This window comes from Mastigoproctus giganteus, chromosome 12 (assembly GCF_048544385.1).
Source record: "Mastigoproctus giganteus isolate SK-2022 chromosome 12, ASM4854438v1, whole genome shotgun sequence".
Classification (NCBI taxonomy): Eukaryota; Metazoa; Arthropoda; class Arachnida; order Uropygi; family Thelyphonidae; genus Mastigoproctus; species Mastigoproctus giganteus.
In genome coordinates, this window is record NC_143586.1 from 44,570,140 (window position 1) to 44,596,863 (window position 26,724).

Here is a 26,724-nt window from a genome sequence, read left to right on the forward strand (position 1 = left end):
CAAGCATATGAACATGCACAGTCTATTCCACATAATCCTTCATGTGCCAACAGAATACAGCTTGTAACAGCTTACTCAAAAATTCTCTGGAATGAAACCAATTAACTTCTGTTATTGGAGAGGAGCTAATTCGTGTACTTGTAGATGGTACACATACATAGTATTTATGTATTTCTAACATTTACTAGCTACTTGATATGATACCATATATATGATATCATATACCATATATATGATACTAGCTCTCTTCCAGTAAATAATAGTATTTTATTTATATGTATGTAAATGACATTTTATTTAAATGAATCAGATATATCTACAAAATTTTCAGTAATGCAATAATTTATATTATTTAAATCACAAACTGAAACTTTCTTCCATGTAATCAGATAAATGGTTTTGTATTGACTTATTCAGATAATTTCAGATCAAACCCCCCCTTCTTTCCTCCCCCAACAAGAGTATATAACAAATACAGATTTATATAATCAAAGGATATCATATCCAAACCGAATGGAATCTAGGTGATGAAGCTTAACGTATGTCTGCTCTGGAATATGAACACCATTAACAAAAGTCTGAAAGATAATCAAATTTCAAAACTTCGCATAATTTCTCAATAAAAAATATAGAAAAAAATAAGTAAATATTATATTTTAAAATAAATTTCCAAAAATGGAATTAGAAAAAATTTTTATTATCTAAATAATTCTTAATTTATCTTAATCATTCAAAACAAAGGTTTGGTAGGACAAAACATGGATGTACTATGTAATGAGAATAACACTTCCACCACATAATGAAAAGAAAACTTTTTAATGAATTGAATGTTTTCAGTACTTTTACATTATTCTCATCTGCAGTAAGAAGATAAAAAGGAAAAATAATAAAATTCGAATCCTAAAAACTATTAAAAGTTTTTAACATTATGCAGCTCCGCATAACAAAAAATATTAACTATTTAAAAAACCAGAACTGTACATGATCAGATGCTCCATTCCCTTTTTGCTGAATTGGAGATAACTAGGTAATCTAAATTCCTCTTGCTCTACAACTGGTAAAATTTTATTGGATATAGAATGGGAAACAGGTGGTCTGTTATAGCAGGCCAATGCTGTTGAATACAATGATAGCAAATGGATTGGGTTGGTGAGTTATATTTTTACTACAGATGAAAACCATTCAGTTCATTAAAAAAAAAACAAAAAACAATTATATGGTGAAAGTTTGGTTCTACATTATCTTAGGCAGTTTCTACTTGATGTGACAAAAAGTCCCTGTGTACCTGTATTTGCACTGTGCTGGAAGTAGGTAAGTCTCATACACATGCCTTAGGTGGTGTATGTGACAACTGGCACATTGACCTCAACTTCCCAGTACTCCATGACTCTTCAAACAGTCATTCTGCAACCAGTGAGCTGCCTGGATGCTTGCAATGTGAAAATGGTATTGTCAATGAGGTTCAAGGGTTTTTGGTCCAACACACGATTCACTGTGGATGTGAACATAAAGAAGACGTCAAACAGAAATTCACACACCACATTGCAACATAGTGCAGCAGCTGATTAACAAGCTTAGGGAAACTGGATCAGTTGCACACACAATGAGGTCTGACAGGCTATCAGTCTTAACAGAAGACAAAACAATGGATATTTCCAATAGCATCATAAAATTCCAAAAAAAGTCAGTTTTTAAATTGCCACAGCAAGCTTCTCAAATGGGTCAACAAGGAAAGTTCTTAAAAATGCCTGAAGTTGCATCTCTACAAGATAACATCAGTGCATGAACTGCAAGAATATGATTACATGAAGCATATGCAATACCGAAAGTGGTTTTGAGACTTATAGCTGATGGACAACATTTTTAACATGATCTTTTTCAGCAATGAAGCACAGTTTCATTTATCAAGGTATGTCAACTTCCAAAGCAGCAGTATCCAGTTGCCAGTTAATCCATGCATGCCATTCAGGAGATACCACCATAAAAATAATAATGATCAAAAAGTTGGTGCATGATGCACAATGTCATAATAACAAGTAGTTGGCCCTATATTCTTTCAGAATACTAATGATTTCAGAGCATTATTGTGATATTTCTGTACTCTTTCATCGCACACAAAAGAGGAGAGATTTGCCTGCAGCTATTTTAATGTGTGAGTATATCACCCAATCTTACTCTACCTCATTTTTATCTGTGGGGTGCAATGAAAAGTGTAGCCTGTCAAAGACAATCATAATTTTGGTGATCTGAGGGAAACAATTACAAACATTATTAGGAGTGTCTCCCACACTGAACTGATACAAATCTTTGTCTTGTCAAAAAGATAAAACGGGTAGATGCTTGTCTACATGCCCATCACGGGCATGTACTTTCAATATTTATTGAAACTGTACATTCCATTATATTCTACTTCCAACAGGTGCACAGGGACTTTTAACTCACTCCGTATATAATCTGTCGAAAGATAGTTTACATATAAACTTAAATGAAGATAAGAGGGTCATTCCAAATGAGAACATCATTTATGAAGAAAAAGTTATGAAGACTATGCTAGACAAATTTCACCGAGATGTGCTCAAACATTCCATCCACATAGTCTAATCTTTATGTGCATAATTACTAAATCTTTCCTTCTTTGAAATAAGCTCTGAAATTGTTATTGTTATTTGGTTTTTAGGAGCATTAGCAACTAAGGCCATATTGCTCCGGGAATATGCGGTGGTCATTCCCTTGACCTTTCCGCATCCTCCGTATTTGGTGGTGACGGGCTCGAACCCCGGTCTAATCAAGAAGCGTGTGCTATGCACTGCTGCTCCTTCCCACCTGGCTACGGAGACGCCTAAGCTCTGAAAGGTAACTCCTTTCACAAATGGTGAGAATATTGTAGTAATAATGCAGTGGTTCTCATTCCAAATGTATCATGGATTGGTGGATGCTGGTACCACAGAGAGAGAGAGGGCCAGTAGGTAGGGAATACAGCAATAAAAGTGTTGTAGAACAGTAAAAGTTTTCTGTGGAATGACAGTTGAGAAATTCTGGCTAACAAAGTCTCAGTCATTATTAAGACAGTCCATGTGTTCAAGAGAAGAGCTCAGAGATGGTGATGACAAAGCAGAGGAAAACTCAGCACAATGTATGATCCACTCTATAAAACTAGATCCACTGACAATTACAGTGAGAAAATCAGAAAAAACTGTAGCACAGAGACTCAGATTAACAGAGCAGAAGTAGCATCAAAAGGTTAATGCAATTCTCCCAACATATTTCTAATTGTGATGTGAAACATCACAAGTTGACCAACTAATAAAAGGCCGCCGTAGCTTAGTGGTCAAGCACGCGGGTGCATAAGTACACGTGCTTTGAGTGACCGGGGTTCAAGCCTGTGACTGCTGAATACAGTGCTGTTTCTTGTATTCTGTCTATCTTGTGAACTCCTCTGACCGATTGGTCGTCCCGGAGTATAAACAGAAAAATTTATTTTTAAAAGGCCGCCGTAGCCTAGTGGTCAGGCGCGCGGGTGCATAAGTACACGTGCCTTGAGTGACCGGGGTTCAAGCCCGTGACTGCTGAATACGGTGCTGTTTCTTGTATTCTGTGTATCTTGTAAACTCCTCTGACCGTTTGGTCGTCCCGGAGTATTGACAGAAAATTTATTTATTATTTTTAATAGACTTTTGCATCTCAACACTTCAATCTTTTTCAAAATGCCGCACCAAACACTTCTCTCAGCCACATCTAAAAATATTGGTTTCATGTCAGTACCTTCGTTTACTAATGATTAATGTTGTGTGATTTACAGTATAGCATTGCAAATTTTTGCTGTGGTGAACAATGTATCTTCAGCATCTTTAGTACTGAAGATAGTGCTCTCTATAACCATATAACCCTATTTATCATTATTATTTTCAATGGATGTGTATATGTATAAAATTGTATGTGTTGCAATCATCTTAAATGAAGTGGAATAGCCAGATTCCAAGAAATCAGATTCAAGTAGTTGTACCTTTATAGGTACTTGCTGGATATTAGCTACTATATCAGCATAATCTCCCACTGCTATAACAAGCATCCCACATATAGTTGAGAGTGCCTCCTTTGGTCACTAAAATATACATATTTCCTAAGTTTTATTTGAACAATCATTATATATGCAAGAATAGTTAAAGTTTGACCTGGACTTATTTTTTTATTATTTTTCAAGATATTGTCACTGTACACTGACATATTTTTTGCTACTGCCATGACAAAGCACTGATGTCAGCAGAAAGAAAGAAGCAGGCTGACTGTATGGCCAATTAAGCATGCCATATTTGAGTTCATTATCTGAATTTCTGTTCTCCCAGCTGCCTCCTTCTTTGGCACAAACAAGTGATAATCACTGGAAGTTAAATACAGTATGCATGTGTGTGAAGAGGGTAGTTCATGATTTCCCAGCCCAAGGTTGTCAATGTTGTCATTGTCAAATTTGCTATACGTGGATATGCATTGTCATACAACTTAAGAAAATATGTGCATAAAGCATAGGACTATGAATTAGAAATTCGCTAATGAATGTTCAGTGTAGATACACAATATTTTGTTCGTAGTGAACTTGAAAGTAGTTGAAATGGAATCAATTTAATTGTATTTCATATTGTGACTACCTTCACAACGAGTTGCCATGATATTGCACTACCTCGAATAAGCAATGCTTCACTAATAGAAAAGGCTATTGTTACTTATTCTCAGCCGATACTACCATCCAGATGGCACCGCTTCAAGGCTTGTTGGCCTATCATCAGTGGGCAGGTAGGTACCCTGGTGTTGCAATCATGACAATCCAGTTGCAAAGTCAAGTATATTTCAACAATATGAGAGATGCCATATTTTGTTAAGTATATACTTATGCACACCATTAGGCATCTCTCATATTGGGGAAATATACTTTGCAAGAATAGTTAAAAGTTTGTATCTACACTGAATGTTCATTAGTGAATTGTCATACGACAGAATGATTCCCTTTGATAGTTTCCCAGGACCTTTCTTGTGAACTGCTAACACTGAGCATTAACTTTTGTGCAACATGAAGAAAATTGACAAGAATCCACCCTTCTGAATCAAAAAACATACTGGCTATGATCTTGCCTATCATGTACTCCAGAATAAAAGAGATCCAGTATGGAATGGTGACATAGTCATTACATATTGGACTTCTTTGTTTCTGAAATGAATTAGTGTATCTGTCTTGTCACAAATTACTATTCACTGCAGAAATGTATTTCCTTCCAGTTCAAACTCGTTTGTGTATTCATCAAAAGCACTATCTTTGGGATTCACTATCCATACTCTTTCTTAAACAATAAGGTCCATGAATAATTACCTCTACACTATCAGCACTTATGCACACTTTCAATACAATAGCTAACATGTATTGCAATTATTCTGTTTTTCAAAATCAGCTCCTTGCTATGATGAATATTTACTTTTGTAACAACAGTTTGCTGCACATGAGCACATACAGAAGGTTATAAACATCTTCACAGCTTTCAAAAAGTTGTTGCACCAATGCACATGATATGGTCGCTTCCCCATGTTGTGCACTTATCCTTAGCTCAAATGTCAATAGAAAAGAATTTGCTCCACAAGTTTTGAAATTCAAAAGATTTTTATGAAACTGTCATTGATGAATTTGTCATGAAAAATTGTAGAGTGGAATTTACATATAGAGGTAAATATATATATATATATATATATATTTTTAAAAATATTTATTTTTAAAAGTGAACACATTGTAATCATAAAAAATCAAGTAATGAATTCATTCCTTAAATTGAAGAGATAAAATTGAAAATGATAGTCTGATATGCTACAACATAAAAATTTGCTGCCCTACCATTGATTTGAACTCATGGTCATAAATGTACAAATTATAAATTTCAAAATTTTCTTTACATTATTATAAAAGATATACTTACCCCACTAACACTATTTAAATCTTTGATATGGTAATCGTTACTAGATGAATTATAGTACAGAACAGCATGCCTTTTATCTGCAGTTGAAGACTGTTAATAAAAAAAGTGTTTCTTGTTTCACTACTTGAATGCTTAAACACACACACACACACACAGAGAGAGAGAGGAGGAGAGAGAGAGAGAGAGAGAGAGAGAGAGAGAGAGAGAGAGAGAGAGAGAGAGAGAGAGAGAGAGAGAGAGAGAGAGAGTATAAAGGTTGCCCAGAAAGTAATACTGAGATTTAAAAAAAAAAATTTCCAAAAGGAAAAGATAAATCTTTCAATGCTGTAATTTTAATGATGCAGATTTTTTTAAACGCTTCTACAGATAGCACAAGAGCAATTAATTATGTGTCAAAGTGCAATCCGAACTTAGCTATCATTGGGTAAAAAACAAGTTCGATCCATAGTACCATTTCTATATAAATGGTAATATGGACAGAAGTCCTGTTGGCTAGAAAAATGCAAGATCCTATTTTGCATTTTTCTAGGATCTTATCATTCTAAGATCTTAGAATGACACTGAAGCAAGAAGTTTGCTTCCTTATATCCCTCTGATAATGAAAAGAAATTGCAAACCTACAACAGAATGTCCATATAACTTGGATTTGTTTCTTGAATAGCTGGTTTTTTTTTTTAACCTTCAATTCATCATCCCTAAATTATCTGAAACAGAAAATTTAGTGATGATGCACTGATGAGGTGAGGAAAGTGATTTTAAAAGCAATTCAGGTGGAAGGTTATGTGAAAAAATTATTTGATTGTAATCTATACATCTCCTAATTCTTTAATTAAGTTTAACTTTTGTTCAATAAATTTTTGAATGAGGAAAAAAAATGCAGAGCATTTTTTTTCCTCATTCCTTTTTTTCCTCATTACTTTTGAGTGACCCTTTTAGTTATGCATTTTACAAATCTCAGTTACTATTAACCCTTTTGTAAGCAAGCATATATGCATACATTTTTTCACGTGAGGGTCCAAAGGAATATGAATGTATATATGTTTTAAAGGTTATTTTAAACAGTGTCAAAAAATTACATCTGTGTATATATGTATATATATATATATATATATATATATATATATATATATATATATATATATATATATAGTCTTTTGAAAATGTATAGAGACATGCTATCATCTATGGGCGCCTCCGTAGCCAGGTGGGAAGGAGCAGCAGTGCGTAGCACACGCTTCTTGATTAGACCGGGGTTCGAGCCCGTCACCACCAAATACGAAGGACGCGGAAAGGTCAGGGAATGACCACCGCATATCCCGGAGCAATATGGCCTTAGTTGCTAATGCTCCAAAAAACCAAATAACAACAACAACAACAGCTATCATCTATCAACTGTATTTACAAGTGATAGCAACCATTTTTATATTTACAATTTTTCAAAAATCAGCACAGGAGGGTGTGCTCTTTCAACAAGATTCAAGACAATGTGGCCTTGCACAAGCTTAAATTGAAGAAATTATCTGGAATTTGGTCCAGAAGTCAAAACTGAATCATATAATACATACATAAATATAGGTAAAAAAACTGATGATGATGAAGTTTTTTTTTTTTCACCATATTTAAAATATTTTAAATGAAATTTTTTCAACTCTTTTAAAACAAAATTTTGATTTTTTCATTAAAATCATGCTATAATGCTTTGCTAGAAAGCCAAAATGTGAAAAAAATGAATACTTAAAAGCATTTTATAAAGTAAAAAGTTTTTGTGTAAAGCATTATACAGTTTTTTAATTTTTGCAAACTTCCAAATTCATCAAAAAAAAAAAACTTCCTCTGGATCCCTTCAATACAGTCCTGAAATCCTCTGCCCCACGAAAGGGTTAAGTTAACCTCATTTCTAATATAGTTAGATACTATGAACTCCCACTACCACAACCCGGCAACTCCCATAATCCAGAAGTTTTCTAGTGTGCTCCGACTTTGTAATAAGATATAGCATATATTTTGAAAGTATTTGCGCATATATCAAAGTTTATTTTAACTTTTTCTGTTATTTAATAATTATTCTTAAAATAATTTATTACAGATTTCAATTTATTAAGATTTTAAAATTCTGACTTTTATATAAAACAACTTAAAAATCATTAAATTAATGCATACAAGTATGTTAGTAAAAATTTGCAAGAGTGCTAGCTAGCTTTGGAACTAGAGGGTGCTATTTTTGGGATTTTTCTGTTTTTTTAGATCACAAATCATATAGTTTAACTGAACATTATCATACATTATCTTTGTGCATTTGGTTTAGCAGAACACATTCGATGTTGCTGACAATTATGCTGCTATAACTACATATATTCAGATCTCCCCTTTTGTGCCTGAACAGTCATTTTCATAATTCACTTCCAGATCTTTGTTTTACAGTATATGGCAGCTGACAAGTAGAGTACCTTCAAATACCATTATGTTCCTTTGTCTGAAGTCGAATCTTCCATTGTATGACAACTGTTATGCATTCTAGTATTTCTTAAGTTAATTTTGTCTCATTTCTTAAACCTTTATCATTCTCTATTTCTGCACTAGCCCTTTCAATATACTAAACATTCATAAACACATTTTGAAATTTAATAATTATCAATTATTGTTTCAGCTTGAAACAATAATTGATGAAATTAAACATAAAAGGAAATCACAAATCTGAAATTATTGTTTGGATTTGATAATTTTGAAATTATGATGTATAACTGCACACCACAGGTCTGAAAACTGACATATTATACCTGGTGTCAAATAGCAGCTATGGGTATTAGCAGCAAATAGTGCTAATCAGAAAAAACAGACAGGTAATGAATTGATTTTTCATTATTCATCTGATATGTTTTATTCAAATATCCTTAAAAATGTTTAGTTTTTTTTTGGATAACCAGTTTTGAAATACTGTACTGTATATGCTAATATAAATATGTAGATATCAGCAACTTTTTTTTATGTCTATGGTATGCATCAGTCATAACAATTTTTGTCAATTTTTGTTTGGTATATATTTAGTTTTTTTTTTGTTTTGTTTTCAATATATAATATATATACACATTATTATGTTCCACTGGTTCATTAAAATTGCAATTATATGATTATAAGTTGCAATATTTTGAAAATATATATGCAAAAATTTATAACGTTTCTTTTTCATTTACAATCTATTATACATTATAAAAACTGTTCTTTAATATATGTTTGTCCAGGAATTGGTTTTGAGTTTTGCATCTACAAAAATATCACATCATTTCAAAAAGGATCACATCTATGACATTAAACTGAATTTGATGAGCTAACTGTTAATTTTTAAAAATGAAATTAAGTGACTGATGCATTTGTACAAATGGACAACTAACATTGTAAATCAGGATATTATAACTACAACGATAACAGCTGAATCAGTAGTGTAATAGATAAAAGTTTCATGTGTAGTTTTACTATTTCTGATATAAATTCTGAACAAATCCAAAATTGTGTGTGTGTGTGTGTGTGTGTGTGTGTGTGTGTGTGTGTGTGTGTGTGTGTGTGTGTGTGTGTGTGTGTGTGTGTGTGTGTGTGTGTGTGTGTGTTTTTACCCTCCCTAACTATTCCTTGATTATTTTGACATAAAAATTGAAAAAAAAAATAAAAAAGTGATATAAATGAGAGATAAATAAAAAAGCATGTTTTCACCGGAAAGGGAATTTCACTGAATGTTAAACTTGGACCTTATTTCTGATCTCTATATTACTCTCTTTAATATGAGCATTTTTAAACTCATTTGTTATTGATTATTGAAAATTATTGAAATAACTACCTGTGGCACTGCTGCAGTGTAAACAGAAATGGCAACATACACTGGTGCAGAAAGAGCATAATGCATTTTTGGATGGAAGAAACAAAGTCTACAAAAGTGTATATTTCAGACATGGTTCAGCAAAACTCTTCCTTAAACATACAATCAATGAATTGGTATAAGACCTTTGTAGCTACTGAATGCACTGGGTAAAACAGTATGAAGAAATCATTGAGGAAGAGAAGGAATTTCATCCACAGTCCAAAAATCAATATATGTGGCCAGGTTTACTAATACAGTAGAAAACGAAGACAGTAGAAGACCTACCTAAACATTTTGTATTTAATAATGAACGCATGTTCCATATCATAGGCAAGGTGCACATGCATGTGCACAAACTCACATGCACACAATGTGAGAGTATGGGGAATGAAAAACTCAACATGGCTTAAGAACATGTCCAACACAGACCTAATATTATCCATGTTTTGTGTTGTAAGTTTCAGAAAGGTGCATGGGCCCAATGTTGGAGAATTATGTATTTGATCCTGCAAACTGTTCAGGATGATCCCAGAAACAATGTGTTTTTCCAACACAATGATGCATCCCCACCCCTACTTCTATAAGGATGGTCAAGGCTGTTTGGATCTCCATTTTACAGGTTGATGGAAAGTGCACACAGGTCCAATTCTGTGGCCAATTTGCTCCCTAATTTCTTTTTAGTTTTGTTTTGGTTCTGATTTTGATAATTTCTCAAGTGAAAGTTAACCTTAAGGCAGTCTGGAAAATAATTTTTTTTTGTATAAAAGACCATTGTTTCTAAAAATATTTTTTGTTCTTATTAACCAATATAGTGTAAGAATTAAGTTTCCCACTTTCAGTATTCCTTGCTGTTTAGTCCAAAAAATTTGATTGGTGAAGTTTGTACAACTCTCTGTATTGATTTTTTTATACCTATGTCCCCAGAGAGTTAAAGCAAAAGGAGTACTCCATTAGGGCAAGAAAACAAACATTATTCCTCACAAATTACAAGTATTAATAAATTTCATACAATGCAATGGGGAAATTATGTATGTCACTGTGAAATTTAATAAACAATATTTTAAAGTTTATTTACTTTATTTATAATATAAAGAGTGTCTGGAAGGTATCGTTCAAGAATTTTTTTCTGAATCTGTTTAATACAAAACAGATATGCTATACAAATACAGGAAACAATATTATTTATGCCTCCATGACTAAATGGTCTTTCTCTTGTTCGGGAAGTCAGTGTATACTCTTGCTTTTGTTCCATAAGTCAGTGTATTGGGAAATATGCTGGCTTATGGGGCAAGTAATATACGTTTTCCAATGCACATGCACTGCAAAATGTTTCCCAGATGTGGTGGATTTCCAAATCTTTCTGGATTCCATAACTGGACACAGTCTCCAGTTATGGAACAAGGTATTCCATATTAGATAAAGTGCCATGTGCATTGGGAATAAGTATATTACAAAATTAATTTTACATCAACTGAAAAACCTTTATTAAAATAATAAACAGAAAATAAAATATAATGCATATACATTAAGAAAAAAGGCCAAGAAGCTTTCAGAGCAGTGCACTTCTTTATCAATTTAGCAGAACAGTCTGGCATACAAGTCATTATATAATGGGAGACCCTTAAATTAAAAATACATGACAGGAATGTGCATCAAAAAATTATAATGGCATAATTGGAATTGTTTAAATTATATTTCATATTGTGAATAACTTCACAATGAGTGGCCGAGGTATTGTACTGCTTTGAATAAGTAATGCTTCACCAGTGGAGAAGACTAATGTTACTTATTCTCAGCAGATACCACCACCCAGATGGCACAGTTTCAAAGCTGATTGACTTCTCATCGGTGGGTGGGCAGTTACCCTGGTGTTGCAATAGTGACAGCCCATTAATGAAGTATGAGAAGCCAATCAGCTTTGAAATGGTGCTGTCTGGTTGGTGGTATCCGCAAAGAAAAAGTAACGTTAGTCTTCTCCACTGGTGAAGCGTTACTTATTCAACGCAGTGCAATACCTTGGCCACTCGTTGCAAAGGTATTCACAATATGAGATACAATTAAAATGATGCTAATTATCGATTTGGGCAGTTCACTATGAACAAAACATGGTGCAAAGGCACTGACCCGTTCAATAATGAATCTTAAGCATGGTCCCATGCTTCATTCAAAATAATTGCTTTAGTTTATACTAAGCGTTAGTCTCACAGGAACTAGTTGTTGTCAGTGGCTCTATTGTCAGGGAAACGGAAAATATATTGTGCAAAAAGGATAGGTGGAACAAGACCAGAGTATGTCTGCCAGGGGCGAAAGTTAATGACGTTGTAGAGCAGATATAATCTTTTAGGGGCACAAAAGGTGATATTGTTGTACACATTGGCACCAATGATATTAAGAGTAGGAGAATGGCGGAATTACTTAGCAAGTATAGGTCAATATTGAAAAAAAAGCAGCGAGTTAGGGTTGAATTTGAAGGTGTCTGCAATTCTGCCCAGACAAGATAGGAGGGAGCATATCATGAGAGCCTTGTCAATCAATTCGGCCCTGGAGAGATTGTGCAAGGCTTATGGGGCAGAATTTTTTCCAGCCCGGTATGTGCTTGTTAACAGGAGAGACTGCTTCTACAGGGATGGGATACACTTAAATAGAAAGGGTGCAAGAATATTTGCTGATGCTATCGAGGAAGTGTTAGGTGGGTCGGAAAACTGCTAGCTTGGGGGGGGGATACACAGACTAATAGATTAACAGTAGCCGCTGGCAGAGGTGAAAGTGATTCTTGCACTGCTTCTATTGGAATGAGCAGCAGCCTGGAAAACAAGGTACCGGGGATTTCAGAGGCTGCTGGGAGTCATTGCAGAACAAGTAAATACATGGGCTGTGTTAGTGTAGCTAAGAATAAGAACAGGTGCATGTATACTTGTGTGTACACCAATGCTAGGAGTGTAGTAAATAAATTTGATGAATTTGAAGTGCTGATCACAACATCAAAGGCAGATATTGTTGGGATATCAGAGACATGGTGTCACACAGATATAAGGAATACATAATTGGAATTTGGGGAGTACAATGTGTACAGGAAGGGAGGAGGGGGTTATGCTATTAGTTAAGAAACAAAATCTAAAGAAGTGCATCCAGTTGACATGGGTGGACAGTGCAGTGTTGAGTCAGTTTGGTGAGACATAAGCACTTGGAAAGCAAAATTGAGAGGAGTGTGCTACAGGCCTAATGACTCTGATGACCATAATGAACAGCTGTACAGAGAAATAGAGTGGGGCCAGTAAATCAAATTGTCTTTTAATGGGGGAATTTAATTTTAAAGATATTGACTGAAACTTGCAGGTTGGTCATTTCCACACTAGCAAGGCTTTTGTGGATTTATTGGATGATTGTTTTCTATAGCTGCATGTTCAGGAGGCAACCAGAGGGAGTAATACTCTTGATTTGATTATCAATAGTGATTCTTCATGCATTAAGAACCTGTGACTCAAAGAGATCATAGTGTGCTGAAGTAGGATTTACTCAAAGAGGTAACTACCAATCAGGGGTAAAGAGAAGGGTCTTTGCTTTCGTAAAGGTGACTACGGAGGTCTGAGACAGTTTTTAAAGTCTATACTGTGGGACCAACTGATGATGTTACCAACAGCAAATTCTAAATGGAAAGCATTCAAAGAATTAATCTTGGAAGCTACTAGGCTTTTCATACCAACTAAAAAATACTGTTCAAGGTTTAGGCCTAAATGGATGTCAGATAAATTGAGATTTCTGTATTTACTAATGATATTCATGAAGGTATATCAGGCTTAATGTCTAAGTTTAGATGATACAAAGGCTGGCAGGCTTGTTAATGACACTAATGACAGTATGCTACTGCAAGATGATCTAGAAAAGTTGAGCAGATGGGCTGAGAGGTGGCAACCAGTTTAACATTAACAAATGTAAAGTAGTGCATATGGGTAGCAGTAACCCCAGAGTAAAATAAGAAGAAAAATGCATGGGATACATATAAATTAACAGGCAACACAGAAGCCTATGGAAGTTATAAGTTGGTCTGTAATCAAGTCACAAAGGAGGTTAGGTAGGCAAAGGCAGATTACAAGAAATCTTTGGCAAAGGATACAAAGAAAAACAGTAAAGAGTTCTTTACTTATGTAAACTCTAGAAGGAAGGGGATGAATCAGATTGGTCCATTTGATATCGATGGTTCAACTGTTGACGATCCTGCTCAGGTAGCTAACAAACTGAATGAGTATTTTGCATCTACATTTACATTAGGAGTTATTCATGGAGGGGAATACCAGGTGTATTAAACTATGGTAGTGAGTTAAATGATTTTTTTAATAACTGAGAGCAAAGTGGAAGAGAAATCGTTGAAGATAAACATAAAAAAGGCACCTGCAGTTGATGGGATCTATTCAGTTATATTAAAGGATGCTGCAAAGGAAGTCATAATTATGGCTAAGGGTTTGCTAAGCAAACCCTTAGCCATAATTATGAGAGCTTCCTTGGACTCAGTGGAGGTACCCATGGACTGCAGATGTGCAAATGTGACCCCAATTCACAAAAGAGGATCAATGGGTGACACAAGTAATAATAGACCTGTTAGTGTTAGTTTCTTCTGTGCCGGGGAAATTAATGGAGGCACTGGTTAAAGAAGCACTACAGGATCATCTAGACAAGATTTCAGTTATTAGTTTGGATGCAGCATGGGTTTGTTAAGGGGAAGTTTTGTCTGACCAATTTGATTGGATACTATGATGTGGTCACAAAGCAACTGGATGCAAAAAATAATTTTGGTATCATTTACTTGGATCTTAGGAAAGCTTTTGATATTATTATTATTATTATTATTATTATTATTATTATTATTAACAGCCATATGGTGCAAGGAAGCCTGAGGCTTATGCTGCACCAGGAAAAAAAAAATTCCCGAGTTACCGAGTGTGTGTGTGAGAGAGTCAAAAGTAGAAGGGAATCACCAAGAAAGAGAAGAATGATGATATCCAGCTCAGGACCCTGGGTGTGCCAAGTCCGTGGGCCCCCGGGGTTTGTTGCACATGGAAGACTACTGTACAAATTGGAGCAGTATGGCATTAAGGGCAAAATGCTGCTATGGATAAAGGGATGGTTGAGTGGGAGAACACAGAGTGGTAATCAACGGTCACTCTTCTTTGTGGACTAATGTTATTAGTGGAGTCCCCCCCAGGGGTCAGTGTTGGGTCCATTGTTGTTTTCTGTATTTACTAATGATATTCATGAAGGTAAAAAAAAAAAAAAAAAAGGTAAAGTGCAGCCATTATCAACCCACTGCAAGATGGAAGCCTCCACAACAATTCATGCTGAGGGTAATGGACCATAATCTGCCACGCTGGTGCAGTGTGGGTTGACAGATCGACCGTATTCAGCAGTCAGGGGCTTAAACCTCGGTCTACTCAAAGAGCGTGTGCTACTGCATTCCCGCTCCTGACCACTCGGCTACAGAGGCCATTTCATGAAGGTATATCAGGCTTAACGTCTAAGTTTTCAGATGATACGAAGGCTGGCAGGTTTGTTAACGACACTAATGACAGTATGTTACTGCAAGAGGATCTAGAAAGGTTGAGCAGATGAGCTAAGAGGTGGCAACCAGTGTAACATTAACAAATGTAAAGTACTGCATATGGGTAGCAGTAACCTGAGAGTAAAATATCAACTGTGTGATACTACACTGAAGATGGTAGAGAATGAAAAGGACCTAGGGGTAATTGTGCAGTCAGATATGAAGTTTTCTGAGCACTGCAGACAGTTTGCAAGAGTAGCCCATGGTGTCATGTCAATGATATACAGCAATTTTTGTAGCACGGATAGGGAGGTGATTATCCCCTTGTATAAGGCAAGGGGCAGGTCACACCTTGAGTACTGCATACAGGCCTTGTCTGGAAGCCTCATTTTAGGAAGGATATAGAGCTGCTGGAACGAGTACAGAGAAGGGCAACAAGATTAGTGAATGGAACAAAGGGTTGCTCTTACAAAGAAAGGCTTAAGATTTGCATATTAGTGTCTGGTGACTAGGCACCTGTGAGTTGATCTGATTGAGATGTATAAGGCCTTGAATGGTTTGAGTAAGCTCAATGCTGATGGTATTCTGCCTCTTGCCCAGATTAAGCGCTTGAGGGGACAAATTTAAATTGAGGAAAGAGTTGAAGAATAGATGTTTGGAAGTTTACTGTTAGCCAGTGTGTGGTTGATTGCTGGAACAAACTTCCATCTGTTGTAGAAGTTCACAGCTTAAATAAGTTCAAGGCAGAACTAGACAAACATTTGGAGCAAATGGATGGGTGAAATGGGAAGGGTTTTTCTTTTTTTTTTTTTTTTTTAATTGATGCTGTATAAGCTTGCTTTCTTGCATCATATGCCTCTACTAATGCTAATTACACACCATCAGGCATCTCTCATATTGTGGACTTATACTTCATAACTGGGTTGTCCCTATTGCAACACCAGGGTACTTGCCCAGAGGTGAGAAGCCAATCAGCTTCGAAACGGTGCTGTCTGGGTGGTGGTGGTATCCGCCGATAATAACTAACATTAGTCTTCTCCACTGGTGAAGCATTACTTATTCAAAGCAGTGCAATACCTCGGCCACTCATGTCACAATATGAGATACAATTAAAACGATTCCAATTATTGACTTGTACAGTTCACTAAGAACAAAACATGGTGCAAAGGCACTACCCATTCAATAGTGAATCTTAAGTGTAGTCCCATGCTTCATGCAAAATTAAAAAATTATGAACTTACTTCTTCAGCATGATGCAAGATTAATTTTTATAGTAAGTATTAAATTTTTTGTTTTTACTTTTATAAATCTAAATGGCATCATACATAAACTAATCTTAAAAACAAACTACCTGAAGACTTATGTCACATTCCTCTCGGCCAATAAAAATCATATTGTGTGGAAGAAAATGAATTTTTCCATCTTTTCGAACTAGTTGCCACACATGATCTTCATCTGCCTTTTCAGCATTCATCTGTTTTGATTCTAAAAATAAAAGTAAAAAAGAAACAGCTTCTCAAAAATTAAAAGAAAATATCTCATTACTACCTAAAGTTGGTATTTTCCTGATTTTATCCAACTTTTCAATACAGTGTGAAAATTGACTGGATGAAATGCAACAACCACAAACTCTCAAATTATAATGAAATACTTTGAAGACTTTCATGCTGTCTTTACAGGGATACTAAAAAGAAATAAAGGCATTGTTTTGTTCACAAGTTATACTGTGTATTAGAACTGCATTTGTTTAGAATTGTATAGCAAAACATAAAAACCTGATACTTGAATTTCAATGCTTGCTACATAACTGTTATTGTTAAATCTAAAATGGAGACTCTGACAAAAAAAAAAAAAAATTTAACAGCACTTGTCACTTATCCATATTTTGTGTGGTTGTCTGTATAAGTGTGTGTTCATGTGCTGATTTCATGTTGTGTGGGCCAAAAAATGCAGAATAATTCACAGGGAAACCCTACTACTTCTGTGCTTCAGATCAGCTAACTAAATCGCCAACTGGAGAGGAATTTAGAAATTCCTCCAGTTGTTATGGGAGTTGAATTCACTTCCACAAACAAGTGTCAAACAGCAAGGTATTGTGCCAACTAAGCTGCCAGAGTGGGCATTCAATTAAGTGAGAGAGGTTTCCACTCAAAATTCCATGGACATCACAAACAACAGTGTGAATAGTGCTGAGAAAGTATTTATGGCTGCAGCCACATGAAATTATTCTTCTTCTGAATGAAGCACAATTATAAGTTCACATGTCCAGTATTCTCTGCAGACATATTAAACCAATGAAGAGAGTAAAATCTCATTCAACATGTGAACTTTGTATAGGATCATTAATTTTTAGTAATTAACGAATGTATTCATGATTATTTCATTTTTAAGGCAAGAATAAAACTGATGTGCTAAAATATCAAATGATATTTAACATGTTATTTTAACACTATATTTAAAACTGAATGGTATATAATAATAAAATTACAAAATACTACAATATTATTTATACAAAAGAAAATATTCAATAATTATACTTATCTCTATTTCTGCTTAGAACTTCCTGCTACTTCTTAAACTTGCAGCAATATTGCCATATACAATTGTACATGGCAACTGTATATCACAATTAAGTATTGTATATGATAAATTATATGACTGTATATGTTAAATTGTGATACACAATTATAACGGTCAAAGAATTACACAAAAGTGAAGTAAAAGATGAGGGGAACATCAGATGCTCAATTAGAAAAAAAAAAGGTAAGAAAAGGATAGAAATAGCACCGTGTTTTCCCTCATATTACTCTACTGTAAGGCATAAAATAAGAATCAGACGTTAAAAAGCAGGTTAAAGAAGTTAGAGAACAGTTAATAACATTAACCATCAATGTTCACACAAATAGGAACATAACTGTCTAACTCATAAGATGGGATCCCTGGTAAGTAGACATAGATAATTAACCAGAAAAATTAAATTCCATGACCATAATCAGCCTGCTATATGAAAGCACAAATAATTCTGAATTTCATAAATCCTAAATGGAGATAAGAATGTTATAAACTGCAAAAAAAGTTTCTAGAAATAAATAAAAAGCCTGAAGAACATAAATCAATTAATTTCCCATAGCAAGCTATAAAATAACCTGTTATGCTAGAAACTTAATTTAGTTGCACTTAGGTGATTTACATCTTTTGTTCATGTTAATATCAGTATTTGTATTGGAAAATGATTCAAGGAAGAAAGCTTATATAGCATCAACCAAAAAATAATAAATAAAAATAATTAATATATAGGTTAGTGCAAAAGCATCATTTTAACATAGCCATCTACCAAAGTAGTTAAATTAATTAATTAAATTTGCATTGTTTTGGTTATATCTCATATTGTGAATACCTTCACAACGAGTTGCCATGGTGTTGTACTGCCTCGAATAAGTAACACTTCTGTTGTTGCTTATTCTTGCTTATTGTTGCTTATTATTGTTGAATAAGCCTATTGTTGCTTATTCTCAGCAGATACCATCACCCAGAAGGCACCATTTCATAGCTTGCTGGCTTCTCCTCAACCCAGTTATGAAATATAACTTCACAATATGAGAGATGCCTGATGGTGTGAAGTGATACAGACTATAAAATATTTAAGGGCAAAAGCCTCATGCTACGAGGTAGATGACTAACATATTGATTAGTGCAAAAGCATCATTTTAATGTAGCCTTCTACCAAAGTAGTTAAATTAAATACCATAACCATAATGATGCCAATTTAATTAATTAATTTAACTACTTTGGTAGATGGCTACATTAAAATGATGCTTTTGCACTAATCAATATGTTAGTCATTCTACCTCGTAGCATGAGGCTTTTGCCCTTAAATATTTTATAGTCTGTATCACTTCACACCATCAGGCATCGCTCATATTGTGAAGTTATACTTCATAACCAGGTTGTCACTATTGCGACACCAGGGTATCTGCCCACTACTGAGGAGAAGCCAACAAACTTTGAAACGGTGCCGTCTGGGTGGTGGTATCTGCTGAGAATAAGTAACAGTAGTCTTCTTCACTGGTGAAGTGTTACTTATTCGAGGTAGTACAATACCACAGCAACTCATTGCGAAGATATTCACAATATGAGACATAACCAAAACGATGCCAATTTAATTAATTAATTTAACTACTTTGGTAGATGGCTACGTTAAAATGATGCTTTTCCACTAACCTATATGTTAGTCATTATACCTCGTAGTATGAGGCTTTTTCGCTTAAATATTTTATAAATAAAATTATTATTTACTAATAAATTTAAATTTATTAATTATTTATTAATAAATAAATAAAATTAAAATAAACAAAAAACATCCCACATCACTCGTCCACACCTGTAATAATCTATCTAATTCCTCTTTATTCAAATTACTCACTTCCACAACGCCAAATAGAAGTTTGTTCCAACAATCAACTACCTACTGGCTAAAAGAAAATTTCCACCCATCTATCTTGCAATCATCCTTCCTCAACTTAAATTTATGCTCCCTTATGTATGTGTGTGTGTGTTGTCTGAGCAAGAATAGGTATATCATCCACTCAAAGTTTCCAACACCTCCTTTTGTAGGTGCTTAGTTTACAGATGCTGCAATTTGCAGAACTGAAGTCTTTCTTGGTAAGGATACCCTTTAGTTCCCTTCACTAATCTTGTTGCTTTTCTCTGCACCCATTCCAATAGATCCACATCTTTGTCAAAATGATGCTTCCAGACCTGTATGGAGTACACGAGCTGCATCTTTACAATTGCCTTATACAGCAAAATAATTACTTCTTTATCTCTATTGGCAATATTCATGTATGACATCGTAAACTGTCTTAGCATCCAGTCGAAACTACACAGATAACTTCATGTATGTTTAATTACCCCCAGGTCTTTTTCATTCTTTACTACCTAGAGTATGATACTGCACAGTTGGTATTACTAATGGGAGTAATTGAAATAATCAATTAGGTTAACAGGAGAGACTGCTTCTATAGGGATGGGATACACTTAAATAAAAAGGGTGCAAGAATATTTTGCTGATGCTATCGAGGCAGTGCTGGGTGGGTGGGAAAACTGCTAGCTTGGGAGTAAAACAAGGACTAATAGATTAACAGTAGCCACTGGTAGAGGTGAAAGTGATTCTTGCACTGCTTCTATTGGAATGAGCAGCACCCTGGAAAACAAGATGCAGGATATTTCAGAGACTGCTGGGAGTCATTGCGGTACAAGTAAACATACGAGTTGTGTAAGGGTAGTTAGGAATAGGAACAGGTGCATGTATATTTGCGTGTACGCCAATCCTAGGAGTTTGGTATATAAATTTGATGAATTTGAGGTATTGCTCAAAACATCAAAGGCAGATATTGTTGGGATATCAGAGATGTGGTGTCACACAGATATAAGGAATGCAGAACTGGAAATTGGGGAGTACAATGTGTACAGAAAGGATAGACAGGATAGGAAGGGAGAAGGGGTTATGCTATTAGTTAAGAAACACATAAAATCCAAGGAAGAGAAGCCAGTCGACATCGCTGGACAGTGCAGTGTCGAGTCAGTTTGGTGTGACATAAGCACTGGGAGATCAGGAGTGTGTTATTGGCCTAATGAGAGTAGGAGTGTGCTATTGGCCTAATGACTCTGATGAGTATAATAAGAAACTGTACAGGAAAATAGAGTGGGCCAGTAAATCAGAGAGTCTTATAATGGGGGAGTTTAATTTCCCAGATATTGACTGGAATTTAGGGTTGGTCACTCGCACACAAGCAAGGCTTTTGTGGATTTTTTGGATGATAGTTTTCTACATCAGCATGTTCGGGAGGCAACTAGAGGGAGTAATACTCTTGATATGATTATCAGTAGTGATTCTTCATGCATTAAGAATCTGCAGATAAAGGAACCACTAGGTGGCAGTGATCACATTGTGCTGAACTGGGATTTACTCAAAGAGGTAACTACCATCAGGAGTAAAGGGAAGGGGTTTTGCTTTCGTAAAGGCGACTACGATGGTCTGAGACAGTATTTAAATTCTGTACAGTAGGACCAACTGATGTTACCAACAGCAAATTCAAAATAGGAAGCATTCAAAGAACTTATCTTGGAAGCTACTAGGCTTTACATGCCAACTAATAAAAATTTTGTTCAAGGTTTAGGCCTAAATGGATGTCAGATGGACTAATGAGACATATGGCAGAGAATAAAAATGCACGGGATACATATAAATTAATGGGTGACATGGAAGCCTATGATAGATATAGGCTGGTCTGTAACCAAGTCACAAAGGAGATTAGGCAGGCAAAGGAAGATTATGAAAAATCCTTGGCAAAGGATGCAAAGAAAAACAGAAAACAGTTCTTTATCTATGTAAAGTCTAGAAGGAAAGGGTTGAATCAGATTGGTCCACTGGATATTGATGGTTCAACAGTTGAGGATCCTGCTCAGGTGGCTAACAAACTATATGAGTATTTTGCATCTACATTCACACATGAGGAGTTATTCAGGAAGGGGAATGCCAGAGGTGCAGTAAACTCTGGCAGTGTGCTAGATGATTTTGTAATAACTGAGAGGAAAGTGGAGGAGAAATTGTTGAGGATAAACATAAAAAAGGCACCTGGGGTGGATGTGATCTATCCAGTTATATTAAAGGAGGCAGCAAAGGAAGTAAGCAAACCCTTAGCCAATAATTGTGAGAGCTTTTTTGGACTCAGGGGAGGTACCCATAGACTGGAGATGTGCAAATGTGACCCCAATTCACAAAGGAGGATCAAAGGGTGACACAAGTAATTATAGACCTGTGAGTTTAACTTCTGTTCCAGGTAAATTAATGGAGGCACTGGTTAAAGAAGCACTGCAGGATCATCTAGACAAGACTTCAGTTATAGCTTGGACACAGCATGGTTTTGTTAAGGGAAAGTCTTGCTGACCAATTTGATTGGATACTATGATGCAGTCACAAAAGAACTGGATGCAGTGGATAACTTTGATATTATATATTTGGATCTTAGAAAGGCTTTTGATACTGTTGCACATGGACTGCTGCACAAACTGGAGCAGTGTGGCATTGGAGGCAAATTGCTGCTATGGATAAAGGGATGGTTGAGGGGGAGAAGAGAGTGGTAATCAATGGACACTGCTCATCATGGACTAATGTTATTAGTGGAGTCCCTGAGGGTTCAGTGTTGGGTCCATTATTGTTTTCTGTATTTATAAATGATATTGATGATGGTATATCAAGCTGAATGTCCAAGTTTGCAGACAATACAAAGGTTGGCAGGGCTGTTAAGGACACTACTGACAGTATGCTGCTGCAACAGGATCTGGAAAGGTTGAGCAGATGGGCTGAGAGGTGGCAAATGAAGTTTAACATTGACAAATGTAAAGTACTACATATGGGAAATTGTAACCCCAGAGCAATGTATCAACTCTGTGGTACTACACTGACAGTGGTAGAGAATGAAAAGGAACTGGGGGTAATTGTGCAGGCAGATATGAAGTTTTCTGAGCAGTGCAGACGGGCTGCAAGAGTAGCTCATGGTGTATTGTCAATGATATACTGCAATTTTTCTAGCAGGGATGAGGTGGTGAATATTCCCTTGTATAAGGCAATGGTCAGGCCACACCTTGAGTACTGTATACAGGTCTGGAGGCCTCATTTCAAGAAGGATGTAGAGCTGCTGGAATGAGTACAAAGGACAACAAGATTAGTGAATGGAACAAAAGGTTGCTCTTATGAAGAAAGGCTTAAGTTTTGCAAATTACAGTGTCTGGAGACTAGGCACTGGCGAGGTGATCTGATAGAGGTGTATAAAGTCTTGAATGGTTTGAGCATGCTCAATGCTGATGGGAGTCTTCCTCTTGCTTAGAATAATCAACTGAGAGGACATAAATTCAAATTGAGGAAAGACAGATGTAGGCTAGATGTGCGAAAATTTGCCTTTAGCCAGCGGGTAGTTGGTTGGTGGAACAGACTTCCATCCCTTGTTGTGGAAGTTGATAGCCTAAATAAATTTATGGCTCAGTTGGACAGGTATTTTGAACGAACGGAGGGGTGAAATGGAAGTGTTTTTTTGTTTTTTTTTGGCTGATGCTGCATAAGCTTGCTTTCTTGCATCATATGGCTCTACTAATGCTAAGGCTATATATATACACTGAGTGATCACTGAATTATAACCACCTACCTAATACTTTGTAAGTTCGCCTTTTTCTGTACTGAGGTCCTCCTCAGTACAGCAGCTATCCGACGTGGCATTGATTCAACAAGATGTCGGAAGAGTTCGGGAGGTATGCCCAACCAAACTGTGTGTAATGCAGTCAGCAATGCAGGTATGGAGGTGATTGGTGTATCCAGAAGCCAGATACGCCTTTCCATAGTATCCCACAAGTGCTATATGGGAGTGATATCAGGGGAGTTAGGAGGCCAATCGATATGCTAGAAATCAGAACTGTGTTCTTCAAACAATTCCTGCACAACAAGTGCCCGATGGCTCGGCGCATTGTCATCTTAGAAGACACCATCACCATTCGGTAAAAAGTGTAACATAGCGGGGTGTACACAGTCAGCAAGCAGTCGACGATAGTGGAGACCACTGATACGTTGTTCCGCATGCAACAGGGGTCCAAGTTCCTGCCAGTAAAACATGCTCCACACCATACAACTACCTCCACCACCCTGCACTTTTGATACCATGCATGATGGATGAAGAGCCTCGTGTTGATGATGCCAAATCCATACACGACCATCCATGGTGTGGAGTAAATAACGTAACTCATCTGACCAGCACACCTTCTTCCAGTCTTCTAACGTCCAACTTGCATGTTCTTTGTGCCAGGTGAGTCTGCTGGTATAGCCCATATGTGCGAGCATGCGATGCACGGTCATGCCAGATATTGTTCTGGGTTGGCCTATGTTGTATTGGGTAGTCAACTCTTCAACAGTGCTGTGCCTGTACGAGTCGTTGGATCCAGCGCTTACCTCTAATATCAACCTTTCTCTGACCTTTGTAGTCTTGCTGTCGGGTTGTTGTTCGACCATTTTGATGCCAGTCCTGGTACACTTTAACTACGGCATCTCTTGAAAACCCCATCAGTTCAGCCATTTGGGGATTTGAGGTACCAGCTCGTCGAGCACCCACAATCTGTCCTTTATCAAAGTCCGATAAATCCTTCCTTTTATCCATTACGCTCGTAATTTTACTACCTACTGAACCACTTACACCTTATCTATGCTACATAGGTTGACTAACTCCACACTCTCATACCTCATGTGGTCAATGGGTCGCATTCAGTTTTCACAGGGGTGGTCATAATTCATTGATCACTCAGTATATATACCAGGTGGTTATAAAATAAGTTTCCCTGTTCAGGAGACCCTAGTGTCAAAATGGTTAGAGTTAATACTGTGAAAATCAGTTGGTATGTCATTTAGGGTATGGGGAAAGCAAGTTGTTGAAAAAAAAATTAGTTCAAATTTCCACCACCAAGGAAATTTGAACATATGGAAAAGTTGCTGCACATATGTAAAAGTTGTCATTTACTTCAACACACGCTGCATACACAAATGACATCCTGTCAGATAAAAGCAGAAAGGCCAATGCAGAAAGGTCATTATGGCTCTTACAAAAAAAAAGAGGAACATGCACTTTTAGTAAAACTGTTCTACCATAATAATAAGGAAAGGAAAAAACTGACTCGAGTAAATAATACAAAGGTCTTTGAGATAACAGAAGGGGAGAAAAAGCAGTATGTACTGGAACTTAAGAACAAGTATGAGCTTCTGCAGACTGCTGAGGACCAAGATATCGACGAGGAATATTACAACTTTTTGAAAGTGATAAAGCCCAAGAAACCTATAGGGAAACAGAAATCCAAAGAAGAAAAAATTAGTCAAGAAACACTTTACATGATGAACCAAAGACGACAAATGAAGAGCAAGAAAAACACTGACAGGGAGAAAATTGAGTATACTGAGTTATGCAAAGCCATTAGAAAGAGACTCAGAGAGGACATAAGAAGATTTAACACAAGAAAAGTAGAACAAGCATTAAGGGAAAACAAAGGATTTAAATCAGCAGCCATGAGCAGTAATACAGAAAGACAAATGATACTGAAACTGAAGAATAGCGATGGTGTACTTATAAACAGCAGAGAAGGCATAATTCAAATAGCAGAAGACTACTATAGAGAATTATACAAGGAGCGAGGGAATGATACCAGCAGTGGGGAAGATCGATTGCAAAGTAGCAACACATACAACATACCCGATATTCTTCCTGATGAGGTAGAACATGCATTGAAGAAAATGAAGAATCGGAAAGCCCCGGGGGAAGATGAAGTTACTGTAGAGTTGTTAAAATTGGGAGGAAGAGACATAACACAAATACTGGCAAGGCTCTTCACAAAGTGCCTTAGAAAAGGTGCGATGCCTAAGCAGTGGAATAATGCAATCATAGTTTTGCTGCATAAGAAAGGAGATAAATCAGAAATTGGAAATTATAGACCAATTAGCTTGTTATCCCATATCTACAAGTTGTTCACAAGGGTCATTACTAACAGATTAGAAAGAATACTTGATGAGAATCAACCGAAAGAGCAAGCTGGCTTTAGGACAGGATTCTCAACTATGGATCACCTTCACGTAATATCACAGCTAATGGAGAAAGCAAATGAATGTAAACCACCATTATGCCTGGCATTTGTGGATTATGAAAAGGCATTTGACTCCATACAGCATAAGGCAATGTTTCGGGCACTGGAAAGACAAGGCATAGATACTCCATATATTATGATTTTGAAGAAAATATATGAGAGTGCTACATCCTTTATTAGACTAGACAAAGACAGTAGCAAATTTAAAATCGAGAAAGGAGTTCGACAAGGAGACACAATATCTCCGAAGCTGTTTACTGCTGCCCTTGAGGAAGCTTTCAGAAGATTAGACTGGTCGCAGAAAGGAGTCAATGTGAACGGAGAGTACCTAAACCATTTACGATTTGCAGATGACATTGTGGTCATAAGCCATGATCCCAAAGAATTAGAGGAAAATCTTAATCAGTTATGCACAGTTAGTAAGGATTTTGGACTAAAGATGAATATGGCTAAAACAAAAGTAATGATGAACAAGTATGCCACGGAAAGGGAAATAATGATTGAAGGAGCAGTAATTGAAAAGGTGGAGTCATATACTTATCTGGGACAAGTTATTAGCTGTAATAATGATAAATGGCTGGAAGTCAAGAGAAGAATAAATTTTGGATGGATAGCATTCAGGAAATATAGTCACATACTGAAGAGCAATATCCCAGTTTGTCTGAAACGTAAAATAATGAATCAATGTATACTCCCCACCATGACTTATGGAAGTG

At 36.1% G+C, this 26,724-nt stretch overlaps 1 protein-coding gene across 1 annotated transcript in view; it reads right to left on the reverse strand.

The window, feature by feature from the left end:
* Positions 1-488: 488 nt before the first annotated feature.
* LOC150077001 (centrosomal protein of 170 kDa protein B-like) overlaps positions 489-26,724 on the reverse strand; it is a 62,671-nt gene continuing 36,435 nt past the window's right edge. Inside the window, exons 2-4 of the mRNA XM_090385754.1 lie at positions 16,689-16,822; positions 5,955-6,044; positions 489-578 (exon numbers count right to left, since the gene is read on the reverse strand). Of these exons, the coding sequence (XP_090241880.1) occupies positions 489-578; positions 5,955-6,044; positions 16,689-16,811 (303 nt within the window). The 5' untranslated portion in view covers positions 16,812-16,822. The remainder of the gene's footprint in view (positions 579-5,954; positions 6,045-16,688; positions 16,823-26,724) is intronic.